This window comes from Beta vulgaris, chromosome 2 (genome assembly GCF_026745355.1).
Source record: "Beta vulgaris subsp. vulgaris cultivar EL10 chromosome 2, EL10.2, whole genome shotgun sequence".
Taxonomy (NCBI): Eukaryota; Viridiplantae; Streptophyta; class Magnoliopsida; order Caryophyllales; family Amaranthaceae; genus Beta; species Beta vulgaris.
Genome location: NC_079203.1, coordinates 7,509,427 through 7,527,203, shown reverse-complemented (window position 1 = coordinate 7,527,203; position 17,777 = coordinate 7,509,427). Strand labels below are relative to the sequence as shown.

Here is a 17,777-nt window from a genome sequence, read left to right as displayed (position 1 = left end):
TAGTTTGATTCAATTTAATTGAATTCAATTCAGTTCATTTTGGTTTAGTTCAGTTCAATTTAGTTCAATTCAGTTCAGCTCAGTTCAGTTTAGTTCAGTTCAGCTGTTTTATGCCGAAGAGAACCGACCCTATGTTTCTCTTGGTCATCAAAAAATATTCCCTTCAAATTGACCCACATATTGATGTTAAATTTGCTTATTTCCTTTTAAGATGAGTTGGTATAGTTTTGAGAAAGAAAAATTCTCGATAGTATCCCTTAGTTTTTGCATTTTCTTAATGGTAATCTTTTTTTTTAGTTATCACAAATGACTTTTAGTTTTTGCATTTTTTCATTATCACAAATTACCCTTAGTTTTCACATTTTTTTTCATTTTTCATAATCATTAGTCGTGGCACTAATGAGTTACACTATGGTGTTTAGATATTACCATAATTTTCTAAGTTAAATGTAACATGAATCTCCATGATTAGCTCAACAATTCTTTAGCTAATCATGAATTTCCACTAAAAAACTTTACCCTATTAAATATTTTTTCTAGATTATCACTAGGTAGACTACATCCCTAGTTGAAGTCCCAAGGAATCGAGATGACCATTATATTGATGGAAAAAGTTAGTATTGATGAAGATTGCAGTTGCGGAGTATTTTGATCTTTGAGGGACTGAGTACTTTGATTTAATGTACTAGTAGTTGATTGTAAATGCTCAGGTTGAGTAAGCCATTTTTCATGTTGGAGACTTACTTGTTTTATACGGATTGTTCAGAACAATGGTAGGGGATTGTGCGGCTGGGACAGTGACTAGTCACCCGCCAAAGCTTCTGGACCGTTACTATCTTTTGCTTAGGGGTCTATTTAAGAAAGAAATTTTGACCTCAATAAAATTTAAGAAAATTTGTCAATTACTCCTAGTTTTTTCCGTTATTTTGTAACTTACAAACTTTTCAGAAAATATGTTAACTTATTACATGTTAATTAACATGAATATCTGCAACCAAAGAAAGTCAGTCGCTAAATTGGCATTTTTTTTATGCAAAAGAGGGGGTGAAAACAAGCCCTGAACAAACTAAGAAATAAAACGGGGAGTAGTCACTCCCATGATGTCCTCATGTAGAAGTGACAATATAGAATGCGGAGGTGCGTTGTAATACATCACATTCTCAGCTTGGACCACCCCTACATTAGATAATTTATTTGCTACTTTGTTTCCTTCACGATAACAATAAACTAAATGGAATTCCCAATCAGAGGAATGAATCAGCGAACGACACAAATTGATAAGATGATAGCATTCTCCACCATGGTGGTCTGCATTTTGGCACACTTTGATACATGCTTGGTTATCCATATGCAAAACTAGCTTGGTGATGCCTAGGTTCTTGGCTATTTCAAGCCCAAGTGCAGCAGCAAACACCTCGGCCTTGGATGAGGAGCAAGTCCCAAAGTTAGCTGAAAAAGCCCGAATAAAAAAGCCGCTGCAATCTCGTAGAATTCCTCCTCCACCAGCAAGACCACACTCCCCTTTTGATGCACCATCAAAGTTTAAGAAAACCTAGGAGGTTGGTGAGCCATCCAGCGAATAAACATCTCGCGTCTCAAGGGCTGCTGCACACTATTAGTAATAGTATTATCCTTCCTGAGACTTTCCCAAGTTACATCAACTTGAGAGTGGAGGAAAGTGCCAGTATCAATAGAAATCTCATTGGAATTGTTGAACATAATGCAGTTGCGCCACCTCCAATTCCACGATAGCACCAAAGAGAAATAAGTTGGCCATTTATCTTAATAAATCAACCCATCTGCTTTAAGGTTTTTCACCACCCAACTTTGAAAATTGCCTTAAAAGAATGAGGGATAATTCGCAGCACCTCCCACACTCTCCAAATGCTACGACCTAATAGGCAATATCTAAATAGGTGAAGGAGGGTTTCATCTATATTATAGTTACATCGCTTATATCTAGGGCCGTCTGTGAGATGATGAAACACTCTATTAGTGTTACAAATAATACACTCATTTAAAGCAAGCCAGAGAAATACTCTAACTCTTTGTTGAATAGGCGTGCTCCAGACTAAATCTCAAGGCACTTCGCTCTCTTCACGCATGATGGTGAGAGCATACTTGATTAAAAAGCCTCCCTTGGTTGAACCCTTCGAGTAACGAATGTCTCTAGCTTGTGGGTCATCAACAAGTTTAAGAGGAGCAATATTTTTGATAACAAGTGGAGGTACCAAATGAGCGAATAAATCCCATTTCCATCCGACATCTCTTTCCCACATTTCTTCAATTGTGTAGCCTTCAATAGCAGCAGGTATAGGATGTAACACAACCTTGTGAAAGAAAATCATCTGTCACCCAACAATGATCCCAAAAAAGTAACCTACGACCATTGCCAATTGCCATAGCGGATCCCTTGTTAACCCATCGAGCATTCTCTGTGATTCCACGCCACATTAGGCATGTCTGGAGTAGGCGCAAACATATCAATGTCGCATCTCCCTTTGCAATATTTGTGTCCGAGAATATAACTTTTTATGACATCGACTTTTTATAATTTTCAAAAATACATAATTAAATATACTAATGCTCAAATTCTATATTGACAAACGTGAAAAATTAAAGTATAACTATTTAATTATAATGGAGGAAGTATAGTTCATTCTCCTACCCTAATATATTATAGATAACTCAATTTTAAGTTTGTATATAACATCTTTTTTATTTCAGCAGTTGTCACTCACTAGATCAAGTCGAAACATAGTGCATCATGCGATACCCCTAGCTATGATTAAAACCACCCATTAGTTCATACATAAGTAACCAACTAGTTGTTGTACCCGAGCGGCCGGACGATATTACAGATACCTTAATAGGACAAAAAGGATGTAATATCCAGAGTTTACATTTCGTTTGAAGCCTAAGTCATAGCTCGGTGGTCGGAGAATACTTCCACTGTTTTCTTCTAGTTGTACCCAAAGACTTTGGCATGTGTGCCCATGCATATCTTTAGACATATATATCTTTAAATATATTTGAGTAAATATTATTGAAAGTTGATATTATGAAACTCTTTGACAAGATAAATCTGACATGATTCCACACGACTTTGCTTTCATTATGTATAAATAACTAAACAAGGTCAAGTGAAAAATATAAATAGTGTTAAAAGTCAATATGGTACAACTAAAAGAAAATGGAGAAAGTAATCACTTATAAAGTGAAAATGTTAAATGTTGAGACCTTTCACAAACTTTTTTCTTCGTTTTATGAGTAGCCAAAAACTATTATATCTGATGATGTGGCAAAATCATTTAGGCTCCTTTTGGTAAGGCGTAAAACGTTTTCAGTGTAAAATGATTTTCTTAGAAAATAAGTTACAATGGAAAACACAATTCAAAAATTTGTTTTCCGTTGTTTGTTTCCATGTAAGAAAAATAATGAAAATATAAGAAATATGAAAGGGAAAGTAAGGAGGTAGTGAGAGGAGTGTGTAAGAGAGATAAGGAAAACAGTTTTCCTTTCATTTCGAAAGGAAAATGGTTTTCCATCATTGAGAGTGTAATTTTACTCCAAGGAAAAATGGTTTTACACTCCTTTGCCAACCAAATAATGTAAAACTGAAAATAGAGGAAAATAGTTTTCCAGGAAAACGTTTTACGCTTTACCAAACGGAGCCTTAGTACTTATTTGGATTTTGTTTATAGGCGCTACAAAGTACAAAGAAGGAGAGGGGGGATTCGAACCTGTGACCTATCGTTCACAACACCTCAATCTTAACCACTAGGCCAAGACATCCTTGGTTTGTTTATACAGTATGTGATATAGCTTGGTGGTAAAAATAACGAAAAAGTTAAGATTTAGTCAGATTCTTTTTTCTTATCATCTAGAAAGAAAAAATGCAATTGTATTCTATCAAGGTTGCGGCTTAGGCCTATTTTACACAACTAACAAGTCAAATCAATTTAAGTTTTTGTAGTTGAAAATCAAGTTTTTAACTATTGCATGGTTTAACATATAATTAGCTTATTCAAGTCGAGTAAAGTTTGCCCATTTGGTAATCTGAATAAACATATTTAGCTTTAGGACTGTTCCAGGTGTAATAATCATAACAACCGCAATCCCTTTGATGCAAAGCAAAGTTTTAACCACCTATGTTTGACTTCACAAACACACCAAACTCTCTTTATACTCTCTATATATATAGTGCTTATATTGGGTAGTAGTAGTAGAGAGCTCGATCAAATTAAACAACTATCAATAAACGAAAATGGAAGGGTTAAAGAGAAGATTGTTGGCATTGGTGCTTATGGTTTGTATCACAACACAAGCTTATGCAACACAACATGTTGTGGGTGGAAGCGATGGATGGGATGAGTCTACAGATTATAATTCGTGGGCAAAAGGACAGACTTTTAAAGTTGGTGATACACTTGGTAAGGAATATGTACTACTACTATTTGCCTTATGCAAAAAATCCTTCCTCTTATGCTTTGTTTGATCAATATAAAATATTTTTATAATTGCGGAAATATAGTATTCCTTTCGCTTTCTTTTATTGTTCTTGGATTTTCTACTGGCAAATTTCAATATGATGTTCCTATTTTGAACCTTTTCATAAATAATACTCCCTCTGTTTTTTATCTTTCTTACTTTACTGTACACATCTCCCAATGTACATCTTTGAACTTAAATCTATTTCATTATATATTAGTAAAGATTATAACGATTGAATATCAATAATGTACTAATTGAGACGAATCAAACAAGATCCCACATGACTATATTTTTTCTTATAAATTGAAAAAAATTGAGAAGATTCTTTCTAAGTACGAATTGTGTCAAGATTCTAAGTGAGAACGATAAAAAAACAGAGGGAGTATAATTATGAATTAAACTTCCTATTAGTTTTATATCTCTATTATATAAGTGAAGGGGGAGGAAGATGGTGTCCCTCATAAAAAGTCTCATATACCCTTAATGAATTTAAATTGTCATATATATCAAATAGTTTTTTTCCTACTTGCCATAAATATTGAATAAGTTAACAATAGAATTGAATTTGAGATTTTAATTAAATATTAAATTAAAGAGATTGATTTCGTCTTCTTACATATGTGTGAAAAACTCTGAAAAAAATTAAATTGACATTATAACTTGATTGGCACAATTAGAAGAAAAAATAAAAATTTGAATTTCATATAAATAATTATACTGATAATAGCTTAAAATCTATATGTTGAATATTATTCGGCTTTCTTTATTGTGTAGATCAAACTCTCTACTTTATTAATATTCAATCATTAAAACCGACACACAAATTCTTTCACATTATCTGAGTACAAGTTTTCTTCTACTTTATATTACCTTCTCTCAATATAATATTTGAATAATGATGAACAAATAACTAAAAAAAACCAATGAAACATTGATTTAAGAAAATATATTAAAAAATTATAAATGATTATAAATGTCTATTTGTATCAATTTTTTTGTAGCACTAATGAGTAATTAATTGAAAAAAAAACGTTATTATGACACGCACGCATAGTGTGCAAAATATACTAGTTATAATAAATGTGTTCACACTATTTAGGAGTAATTTTTTTACCTTTTAACTACTTAAACTTTTGCCTAATTGGTTATCTAACATAGAGTAAAAGAGGAATTAATGTGTTCACACTAGTTTGTAGTTATTTTACTTTTTTACCTCTCAAACTTTTTGTATCATTGGTTGCCTAACATAGAGTAACTTAGAAGTGCAAGAATTTTTATTTTTAATTAATTTAATTTTACTTAAAATAGTGAAATCTTGCTCATATTTTGAGTTGCATTGGTTTCTTCCACGATTCAAAATATGAACAATAAAAGAAAACGGAGGAAGTAATATCATAAATTAATAAATAGTTATATGATGTTTTTTTATAGCGAAAAAATTTGCATTAATTAAAAAAATTAAAGTACACACTAATTATATGATGTTGATGATCGATTAGCTAGATAGATAAAATCAATACTCCTCTGTCCCTGATTTATTGTTGTAGTATCATTAACTTTTGACACAATTTTTTGGGGGAAGAAAAGAAGTAGAGAAACAAAAAGTGGGTTGATATAGCTTCCAGCTTTTAAACAAAATTAGAGAGTGAAATTTTTGCCAATTGAATTTATTAATAAATCTAATCGGACATTATCAATTTTAATTTTACCTCTTGTTTATACCTAATTAGAACTGCTTGGTCCTATATTTACCTCATATTCTAACCTAATAAAATCTTATTAGTTTTAATTGGATGTGATTTTTATTTCAATATGAAAAGAACACATCCTAACTGGAATAAGTTAATACTCCCTCCGTTTCCTAAAGATCTTCCCACCTAGTAAAGTAGGAGAGAGAAATAAAGGGGTTAAGATAAATAAACAAATAAAAAAGTGTTAAAGTAGGAGATAGAAAGGGAGTAAAATTGAATTAATAATGTAATGGTGGACCATATGAATATATGATAGTGACATGAGAGGGTAAATAGGGAAATTAGTTTTGCCAAATAAGGAATAAAGCAAAAGAGGGAAGATCTTTTGGAAACACCCTTAAACGGAAAGAGGGAAGATCTTTAGGAAATGGAGGGAGTACAGATTAATTTTGAGCTAATAAACACATTAATTTTCCATTCTTACGATTTTTTTTTTGGGTCCAAATTCCAGTCAGATCCGGACCGGAATGTGCACCCCCCTAACAGTAGCCCAATTGGACTATCTATTTCACTATAGTAGTTTAAAATTTTAAAAATAGTATTTGTTGAACATTAATTAACTACTCCCTCCGTTTCCTAAAGATCTTCCCACTTACTATTCCTACAGATACCAAGGAAAATCAAGTTGTGTGGGGCATGGTGTGAGTAAAGTAGGAGAGAGAAAGGGGTTAAGATAAATAAACAAATAAAAAGGGTTAAAGTAGGAGAGAGAAAGAGAGTAAAATTGAATTAATAATGTAATGGTGGACCATATGATAGTGACATGAGAGGGTAAATAGGGAAATTTGTTTTGCCAAATAAGGAATAAAGCAAAAGTGGGAAGATCTTTTGGAAACACCCTTAAACGGAAAGTGGGAAGATTTTTAGGAAACGGATGGAGTATTTGCATAAAAAATCAAATTTTAATCAAAAATTAACTATGGAAAGTTTAGAGCTAAACTTATGACTAGTTATGAGTAAGTGCCAAAACGTTTTGATATAAACATCAATTGGAAAAACAGAAATATATATATATTCCGATATTACCTAGTAGTAGTAGGAGTAATATTTTTAAAAAAAAAGTTATGGGTAATTTTTTTTTTTTACAATGATAATATGTTGTACATACTCTTACGAAACAGGGCTCATGATTGACACTGTAATTTATTCTGATACGAAATATTATAACTCACTACAAAGTACAAATCTACGATCACAATTAACAATGATCTATATCTATTATTTTCGTTTCAGTGTTTAAATACACTCCTGGACTACACAACGTAGCTGAGCTTGGAAGTGAAAGCGAGTACAAAAGTTGTGACACCAGTAACGCTGCCAACTCAATGAGCACAGGAAACGATGTTGTAAAGCTAGACAAAGCCGGCAGTCGTTATTTTGCTTGTGGAACTGCAGGCCATTGTAGTGCAGGCATGAAGCTTAAGGTTGACGTTGTCGCCGGAGATAAACAATCTTCAGGATCATCTTCTTCTTCTACTTCGTCACCTTCATCTTCGTCGTCGACTTCCGACGTTTCTAGCACTTATCAGAGTCTCCTTCGTTCCCTCCCGTATATGGTGTTACTTGCTCTAGGTGTGGCCATTTTGCCTTTTTTTGCATGATGAAGTGTTAGACTGTTAGTCCATTGAGGAGCTATCTTTTTTGGGTTTGGTGGATGTTGTAATCTTTGCTGTGTAATTTGTATGGTCGTGTGTGGTATATTTTGCTAAGGGGTGAATAATTTCAATTGGAATGATATAAAATTAAAGTGTAGTTGTCTATTACTAGAAAAGATTATGGTACTGCTTTTTGATTGTTTTGGGATAGATAGTGTATTGTTATATTGTTATCAAATATTTTTGTTACTTTAATTTTATAATTATAAATTGTTGTTGTTACCATTCTTCTTCTTCCCCTTATTGTAATTATATTATCTGTTTCTGTCAAGAAACTTCAAGTAATGATGAAGGAGATGTCAACTGAATGTTGAGAGGGTACGAGAGCTCCGATGTGTCTTGACGCCGGTAAACCTGCAAAGCACACAGAAAAACTACCCCGAGATTTTTTCGAGAACGCCCCTCCGACGCTCAAATCAGTAATTGAGGTAGAGAGAGAAAGCAGTAATTGTAGAGAGAGATGCTCTAGTTTTTTAGGTGAGAATTTAATACCTTTTAACTGATGGGACATTCTCTATTTATAGTGGCTGTGAATCGCAATAAATTAGGGTATTTAGGTCAACTTCAGCTAGTGGAGGATTGATGGTCCTAGAAGTATGGGTATTTTGGTAATTTTTCTAGAAATGGGTTGTTCCATGAAAAAGGCCCAAACATTATCTATTATAATTACTATAACTTTCATCGTCATATATGTTTGTTACCATTTTTAATCATGATAATAATAATAATAAAAGATGAGAGAGAAAGCTAGAAAGAGAAAGAGAAAGAAAGAGGGGGAAAATCTGATCCCCAATTGAAAACCAGAGAAACTCTAGCTCCCTTGAACAAATCTCTTCAGTTGCTTCTAATTATTATCAATCTCTGCAATTTCTTCTTAATTGCAGCGACTCTTCCCTCTCGTCTTTATCAAAGTACGATTAAATTATCGTTTTGGTTTTTCCCTAGATTAGTCTGCCTGAAACTTGGTAAAGTTGGTTTTATTAGCTATCATAATTTGATCCTATGCTATAATAGTAGGGTTAGTTCTCAATTAAAGCTATGTGTGAAGCTTTTGAGAGGGCAATTACAGGCTGTTATCCAATTTTTGGGCCATGCTTCTCAATTCAATCCTCTTTCACTAAGGTTTTCTCCGAGTTTTGGAGCTTTTGGTTGGGTGTTGCTTTTTCTTGCAATAAATATGTGGCAGAGAGTTCGAGTGTTGTGTGAGAGAGTGGATTTAGTTGTAGTAGTGTCATTCATTATCAGGGAGATTTACTTCTTAAATCTTCTCATTTCTTGGCGTGTGATTAATCAAGTGTGCACGTCTTTTTTAAGAATGAAACCCTAGCATTAATGGTGATGGTAAGTTTCATTTCTAAAGTTTTTTTTATAAGTGTTGGCAAATTTGCTCGTGTGCTCTATCCTTACTATAAAAGGGGTTGGAAGGTTAGAGTTCTCTCATCACTCCAACTTCTTCTTATTTTCCTTTGTGTTTACTTTAGTTATGGTTTTCTTCAATGTGCTTTGTCTGAAAGTGTGAAAAGCCCTCAAATTTTAACATGCATTTAAAGATGATGTTATGTCTTCTGGGTCTCACTAGAAAGATGGAACTGGATTTCCTGGTAAGTGAGTGAGCCTAATATGTGTGTTCCACCCTCTATTGTTACTTCTAATGCTGCGATTGCTGAATGTATGCATGATCCTCCTCTAATGTTGCCTACCATGAGGCTGTTGTGGTGCATGAACTCTCTCAAGTTCAGAAAGACATTAAGAAACTCTCAAAGTCCTGCCTACTAGGTAAGATGCTTGGTGAACCCTTAGATGTGCATAGTATTGTTTCTCGCACAAAGGCTGGATGAAAATTTGTTAAGGGTGAAATAGAGTTTTTAGAGATGGGTAACCATTGGATTCTGTTAAAATTTGCTAACCCTAATGACCTTTTTCTTAGTATGGTCGATCTGAAAGACCTTGGCATGTCCAAGGAGAATTTTTTTTGTTACAAGCCTGAAGACCTGATTTTGATCTGTTTCTTGAAGAGATCAAGTGGGTTTATCTCTGGGTGTGTATCCCTAGATTCCCTACGAGATTCTAAACTTTGAGTCTATTGCAAACTTGTTGCTGCCAATAATGTGGGTGTGTTGATTAAGTTAGACTCTAATTCTCTGCTAAGAACAAGATAAGACCGATTTGCAAGAACATGTGTAACAGCCCTAAAATTCATACACGTCTATGACTACGTCGCATCGACTTTGGGAATGTTACCGCCGCGGTGAAACGCAAGGCTTATTGAAATAAAACATTTAACTTAAATTATTATCATGAAAACTAAAGTGCAGCGGAACTAAAGATGTAACTATGACCCGAGAATCATCAACGATCCCTTTTTATTTAAACCACAACTAAATAAATCATAATAGTTCTATAATGTTTAACCAAAATGCTTTAAAGTTTAAAGACTGGAAAATATCCCCCGTATGCTCAATCTCATGTAGCACGCAACACTAGCACATCTAGTCTGCTCCCCATTGTAGCATCAAAGGTTCATCATAGGTCAATAAATAACATAATAACACACAATCAACTATGTTGAGTACATAGTAAAGCATTGAGATGACATACTAAGCATAAACAAAGGGCTTTGCTAAACAACGCCCTACAATTTCCTATTAACGCCCTAAATACAGTATTTTTATACTGTATTTATATACTTTGTATTTTTTTCTCTCTCCTCCCCTTAACTCACTTCCCTAATCCCTCCTCTAATTTCAAAAGTTTCCTTCCACCACCAGCAGAACCACCATCAGCAGAACCACCATCAGCAGCACCACCACCAGCAGCACCACCACCACACCAGCAACACCACCACCAGCACGTCCACCACCTTACCTCGCTTCTTCTCCATGTTTTTTCTCCATTTTTTCTGATTTTTTTTTTTGAAAAAAATAACGGGGCGCCCACCAAGGACGCCCCACCATCGGTGGAGGCGTCCTTGGCAGGCGCTCCACCACATGGTGAGGCGCCTGCCAAGGACGCCTCCACCGGTGGTGGGGCGTCCTTGGTGGGCGCCCCCTTATTTTCTGAATTTTTTTTTTTTTTTTTTTGAAGAAAGCAGAGAAGAAAACAAGGAAATGAGGGGTACTACCTAATTGTCAATTTGTCATTGCTGCTATTCGAACGTATTCTGCCAAGTAATCTCGCTTACAAATTGTGTTATGGTTTCTTATAGTGGTTTGTCAAATATTCATGTAACAGTAGGTTGACATGAATGGAGAATTACCCTTTATTGCCTGAAGATATGTTGCTTTCTCTTTGTAACAGTAAGTTGACATGAATGTAATCTCCTTCAGTGCATTTTCACACTGCAAAAACAAGCAATACTACATACATCAAACTCTTGTCGGACTTTCTCTATCGAAGAACAAACTTATTTAAACCAGAAAGGCCAGATATTGAAGTTGGTATCGGTTTTTGAAGGTGTGGTGGTGGTGGTGTCGTATAGAAGAAGGTGCGGTGGTGGTGCCATGGAGAAGAAAATGGTGGTGGTGGTGGTGTGTCGGGTTTGGTGGTGGTGGTGGTGCCGTGGAGAAGGTGGTGGTGGTGGTGGTGTAGTGGGGAGTGAACTTTTGAAATTGGAGGTGGGTTTAGGAAAGTATATAAATACAGTATAAAGATACGGTATGTAGGGCGTTAGTAGGAAATTATAGGGCGTCATTTAGCAAATGAGTAAACAAACCATGAAGAATTGTTCCTAGACATGATACTACAATAGTATTACATTCATTACTCTTTATTTAGTTGGCAGCGAACGTGCACCGTCATCTTACTAGAATCATACGGGTTAATTAATCCTTAATAGATAGCTTGGTCTATTAGATGAAATGCAAATACGGTTTTGTTCCGTCCCACATCCATCACCTTAGTATGCATACCCCCAAGATCATACATAACATTCTGCCTACTTGAGTTATCAAAATTCATAAGGACACTATTGTCATCACAGTATGCCTGTGTAGGAGTGTAGAACAAGTCCCCCACTCCCCCCATTGTTCATCACTTGTAGGGAATTGTAATACCCCGAACCTTAATGTCGTTTTATTAATTATTAATTATGTCTATTAGCGTAATTACATTCTAATTTTTTTTTAAATAATGATGGTTACATTTATTTTGTAAAATAAATATATTTACTTTAATTATTGCAGAAGTGATTTATTTTATAATAAACGATTTTATAATATAGTTTATGAATTTAATAAGAAAATCCTACATTTTACTATATGATTTTGAATTGATATTTTGAAGTCCAAACTAATCTAACACTTGTAAAAAGATCCTAGTTTGACATTTTATTTTGACATTCAAAGAAAATAATGGGAATGAAGAAAGCTGATGTTCAGCTTCTCCAAACCAACACACAACCGACCACCACCTCCCCCTACTTCCCTCTTTGTTCCCTACTCTAAGCTCTCCTATGGTGAACCACCATTCATCCTCTACCACCTTCATTTCTTGTCTCCAAAATCTGTCAATAAATTCATAGAACTAAGCTTTGGAAAATCAGAAAATTTAAACCCACAAAAAAATCACAAACTCTTCTCCTCTCACTTTTCCTCTTCACGGCACCACCGAGCCACCACCACAGCGCACACCACTCTCTGCGCGCCACCACACTCTGACCGACGAATTTGCGTCAGTCCTCGCCGGCGACCCACAGCCGTCGCTGCTCTCTCCCTCTCTCTCCTCTTTCCTTCGCTTCCCCTCTCTCGTGTCCTGCCTCTTCGTGCTGCTGTTGCTTTTGCTCGTCGCTGCCACCGGAACTCCGAAGACCGCCGCCGCCGAAATCCCCTACCGTCGCTGCTGCTCGCTGGAGTTCGCCGGAGGCCCTGCCGCCTCTGTTTCGTCCCTGCTCCAAGTGAGCAGAGGTACTACCCCCTTCTTTCTTTTAATTTCCCTCTAAATATTTGATTTCAAGTTATAAGTACTTACTTATGCAAGCCTACTTAGTACCCATTAGCTAATTAATCTAAATTGGGCCTAATATCTGATTTATATTTGCAAAACCAATTCACTTGATTGTTGCATGTACATTAGTTGGGCTAAAAAAATCTGATTTACTCTACTTCATTGTTGCATGTGTGTTATTTGGACTCAAATTATAATTTTTATATTGTTAATTGAGCCACCAAGTTAATTGTTGGGCTATTAGAGTTTAACTAAAACTGATTTGCCTAATTAAACTACCTAGTTTATTTTATTCTTTGACTTATTGGGCTAATGAAAGACTAATTTGATTTAATTAGTCCAATTAAGAATTTAAGATACTTGGTCAAATTCTTTTAATTGGGTTACTTTATTCTTATGATTAAGTTATGCTAAACTAAATACTTTACTATAGAAAATGGTTATAAATGGTTTATGTTAAATAGTTTTCATTAATCAATGTTGATGGCATTATGTTAAACTTAAGGTGGATTTATTAACTATGTCAGGTTATCACTATATTTAGTAAGTTGGAAAGCTATGTGCATCATTGGGCTAATATGAAGATTATTTAGAGTCCGAATTATGTTTAAAGACGATAGTCGACCATGCGAACTATTTAAGCTTATTATATGGATATGAATGATTATGGAATAAATATGTCTTTCATGTCATAAGTGAACGAAACGTGTGAAAGATGATTCTTGTTCTCATGAATGACGCATATGAAATGTTTACTATGATGAATGTTCATGTATTCCGAGTACCTTATACTCCTAAAATGATTTGAAAGTATGAATGACTCATAAATAATGTGAAGTACAAAAAGACAACTATGTTTTTGTTATGCTTCTGCTATGATTCTGAAAGCATTTAAAGTTATGAGATATTCCTATAGATATTCGAATTATGCAAAAGTATATGTTAAGATCATTTTGAAATGAACGGAAAGTATAGGATGTATGACTTTGATATGAATTGATTACTATGTAAATGATTTGAGGCTATGTGGTACGATGATCACAATCTTATGAAAATACGACTGTGATTACTTTTTTTTTCTGATTTTAACTACTTTTCCTGATTATGATTATGATGATGTAATGTAACTATGATGTGATATGAATGGTTTATGAATATGATGATTTCTGATGAAATAAAATGACTTTGATGGTTGTGGAATATGAGTATGATGACACTATGATGTTAATGATGTTTCATGATTACGATTACAATGATGTAATGTAATTATGATATGTATAAGGAACGAAACATGATAAAGTAAAGTGGAAGATGGTTCTTGGCAAGTATGTGGGCACCGAAAGTGTCACCTATGTTGTGGCCGCCTTTCTGATAAAATGTGGGCACCGAAAGTGTCACCTATGTTGTGGCCGCCTTTCTGATAAAATGTGGGCACCGAAAGTGTCACCTAAGTTGTGGCCGCCTTTCTGTATGTTTTTAGGGAGACGTCCCTATATGTTATATGTGATACTTGCCAAGTTACCAAAGTAAATAAGTAAAATGGAAAGATAAGGATGAAACTTATGATATAATATGAAGTTTTGTAATGCTTCTTATATGTTGTGATACTATGAAATATGATGACTCTAATGTTACGAAAATGTGATTATGAATGAAATTAAGAATGTCATTATGTGTTATGGTTTCACACACTACGTTAATGATGTATGAAGTGAAAGTTATGTGATGATTTATGCATATAATGATTTCGATCAATGATACCATGAGTGATTCTCAAAGTATATGTTTAAGAATGGTATATGTTATGTGTAACCTTTTCATGTCTAGCAATTATACATGCCCGTATATGTTATGGAATGATGAGTTCGAATGTGTGAATATGACTTTGTAATGGTATGACTATGTGATTCTATGACTCGATGAATGCTTATGAATGTTATGGATAAGCATGTTTATGAAGTATGGTTATATGAATTATGAATCTATTATGATTTATGGGTGTTGTTCGGGAATATGAATATATGCAAGTTTGTAAAAGTGGATGGTTCTGCTGGCTTGGCATTATGAACTGAACTGGCAAATGGGTAAGTTACAGGTGGAGGAATTATGTGATATACGAATGAAACGGACCAAAAAGGTCATATAAGAATGTTAATGTTATGTCCAAAACCTGTACTTGCCAATGAACTATGATCATGCAAATGTTCCTTGTCAGCAGACTATTCAATGATGACGTTTTCTGATAGTATTTCCGAACAATTACCAATGCAATGTATGGTTTATGATACCCTTCTTTATGTTAAACACATGCTCTCGCCTGTTATATAAATTTGGACATAATTAAGCTACAATATGAGGTATGGTATTGATTGTAGTAAGTTATATGTGTTGTTATGAGTTACTAGCAAAAGACTAAAGCAACAAAGTTGTAGAACACTGTCATGTTATCTTAAATTCCTGATAAGAAGTCGATATATGAAAGTCATAATGAAAAGTACTAAATACTTATAGAAAAGATCAAAGATGGTTATGTGATTCTTCCATGGTAAGTTGGATTAAAGTATAGAAGTTGTAACAATTAAAAGATGAAGGAATGGTAGAATGAAGATAGATTAAGTTATGCATCGTTGTTAATGTTGCTATGTGGTTGCGATATGGTTATGAAAGATGTGAACATGATGATGATTATGTGAGAGTCGTAGACACCAAAGCATGTCTTAAGAATGTTTTATGGGTTAGTACTCAGCGTTGTGCTGATATGTGTCAAATGTTTTGTTTTGTCACTACTGTGGCCTGTCACTTTGGTGGGTGGCAGTGCTACAATGGTTTCAGGTTGAAGTTATGGAGCACTCCTTCCAAGGTAGAAGCAGTCACATGCTAAGAGTTCAACTATGTTGATTTTATGTTTCTCTTGAGGCGAGGACGTTCCACTTTGTATTAGATAATAATAGATGAGTTAGTTTTATTTCTAGTGCTGGATGAGCAATATTGCTCCTGATTCACTTTAGATGTACTCCGCGGAAGCGTTGAGTTAAGGATTGGAAATGTTTTATTTGTAACAGGTTCCTCAAGCATTTTTCCCATTATGGGTTGACCAATTTACAAAGGAGACTTTGCCGAAATTTCTAGAGAATAATTAAGCTATTATTAAAGTGTTTTTGTAAAGAGTGACAAATCTAAGAAATGTCCATGTAAGTCAATGTTATATGTTGCCTTGTATTTTCCCTTAGTGGAAAGTACGGCGGTAACGCGTCGACTAAGTTAAGTTTTCCGCTGCTAATCTTGATTAGTTAACTTAATAAGGATAAGTTAAGTCGGGGCGTTACAGGAATCCAACCACAAGTTTATTGCCAAAATCCTTTCTTAATATTGTCCATTCACACCACATTAAACATATAATCATTTAATGTTATTTCTCATATACAATACTCAATTCTTTACTTCTTGTAACATCCTTGTTACACCATAGATCAAAGGACACAAATCCAATACTTACATGCTTATGATACGATAGAATTACGCATTTAAATAACAACGTTACATATCGAGTTCCAATCACAACCATGCTACCAAACAATCTCAGCAATCACAATCATACAATCGTTCCCTATCATGATTCAAGGTTCCAATGGAGGAATTCATAACCTAACATGATACTAGTATTTGCAATTAAACTGGTACATGTATGTACCTTGTAAGGAAGAATCTTCGCTGACTAATTAAACGCTCCGTGTATTAAATTGGGACCACTCCGTCTCGTAGGCGTCAAACACCGGCAACCGACTCCGGCAGCGTCGCAACCAGCCTCGAACCACGACACTTCGCGCGCCACACACGAATGCGAACACCTCGCTTCGCACCACCACAACACCCACACACACCAAGTAACGACACTCTCCTTCGAGCCACACTCGAGCCACAAGCCACACTCAATTCGCACGCACCGCACACTCGCTCGACTTTGCACGCCTCGCCAGCACTCGAACCCCTTCCTTGGTTCGCACACATAGCAGCAACCCATCACGAGTCTCGCTTGCACGCTCGCACCACTCGCACAACTTCGTTCGTTCGCACAAACAATCTCGTCGCACAACCCTCGGTTTCGCAGGCGCGACTTCTCACCCACAACACTCGTCGCACGAACTGCTCGCACTAATCGCTTACACAACACCCTCGCACAACCCGACTGCTCGAACACTAGACACACACACAACACGCACACAATCCAATCCTCACCGTCGAAGGGGACGAGATTCAAAGAGAAAGAAAACGGCGAAAGAGAAGGAGAGAGGAGAGAGAAATTTGAGAGGGGAAAAGAAGCGGCTGAGAGAGTGAGAGAGAGAGAGATTATGGTTTTCTAATTTTTTGTTCTTTTTTTTTTCTTCTTTCCTATTTATAGGGTGGTCTTCCTAAGTCTAATAGGATTTGTTTCATTTTATTTATTTCAAATTAAAAATAAACTAAACCATAATATAATTAGGTATACTAAATAGGTTGCATAATTCAGTTATAATTGTAAGCTTATCCAAACTGTATTATTTTTTGTAAATAATATTAAAATACTTTTCGATTATATTCTTTAATTTATATTTTCTTATTTATAAAGAATAACTCCAAAAATATGGAGTATTACAGCATGTGTGCGTGTTGATATTTATGAACCATTGCTTGAATATGCCGAGTTAATTCGTTCTGGTGGCAAAGTTTGTGGTTATAATATTTGGTATGAAGATCTCTCTACTGGTTGCTCTTTCTGTGGCTCCGAGGAGCATACTATTGATGTATGTCCCTTGCTAAATGCTCCTAAAGCAAATTCTATCTCACTTTTGAAAAGTCCTAAACAAAAGAGTTTGGCTGAGATTCTGTCTCTGGATACTACGCAGGAATAGCTTGTCACCAGGGCTGAGGAAGCTAATATGGTGCAAGCTAAGCCTAA

General features: G+C 35.1%; 1 protein-coding gene and 1 long non-coding RNA gene across 2 annotated transcripts; one reads left to right on the top strand and one right to left on the bottom strand.

Annotated features, from left to right (window-relative positions):
• Nucleotides 1-4,213: 4,213 nt before the first annotated feature.
• LOC104887491 (basic blue protein) lies at nt 4,214-8,125 on the top strand. The gene is made up of 2 exons (XM_010672119.3): nt 4,214-4,433; nt 7,479-8,125. The coding sequence occupies exons 1-2, from the start codon at nt 4,268-4,270 to the stop codon at nt 7,844-7,846; spliced, it is 534 nt and encodes a 177-aa protein (XP_010670421.1). The 5' UTR covers nt 4,214-4,267; the 3' UTR covers nt 7,847-8,125.
• On the bottom strand, nt 7,858-17,193 carry LOC130590326 (uncharacterized). The gene is made up of 2 exons (XR_008967920.1): nt 16,533-17,193; nt 7,858-11,238 (listed from the first exon to the last, which is right to left on the bottom strand). It is a non-coding gene; the product is annotated as an uncharacterized LOC130590326 (long non-coding RNA).
• Nucleotides 17,194-17,777: the final 584 nt, after the last annotated feature.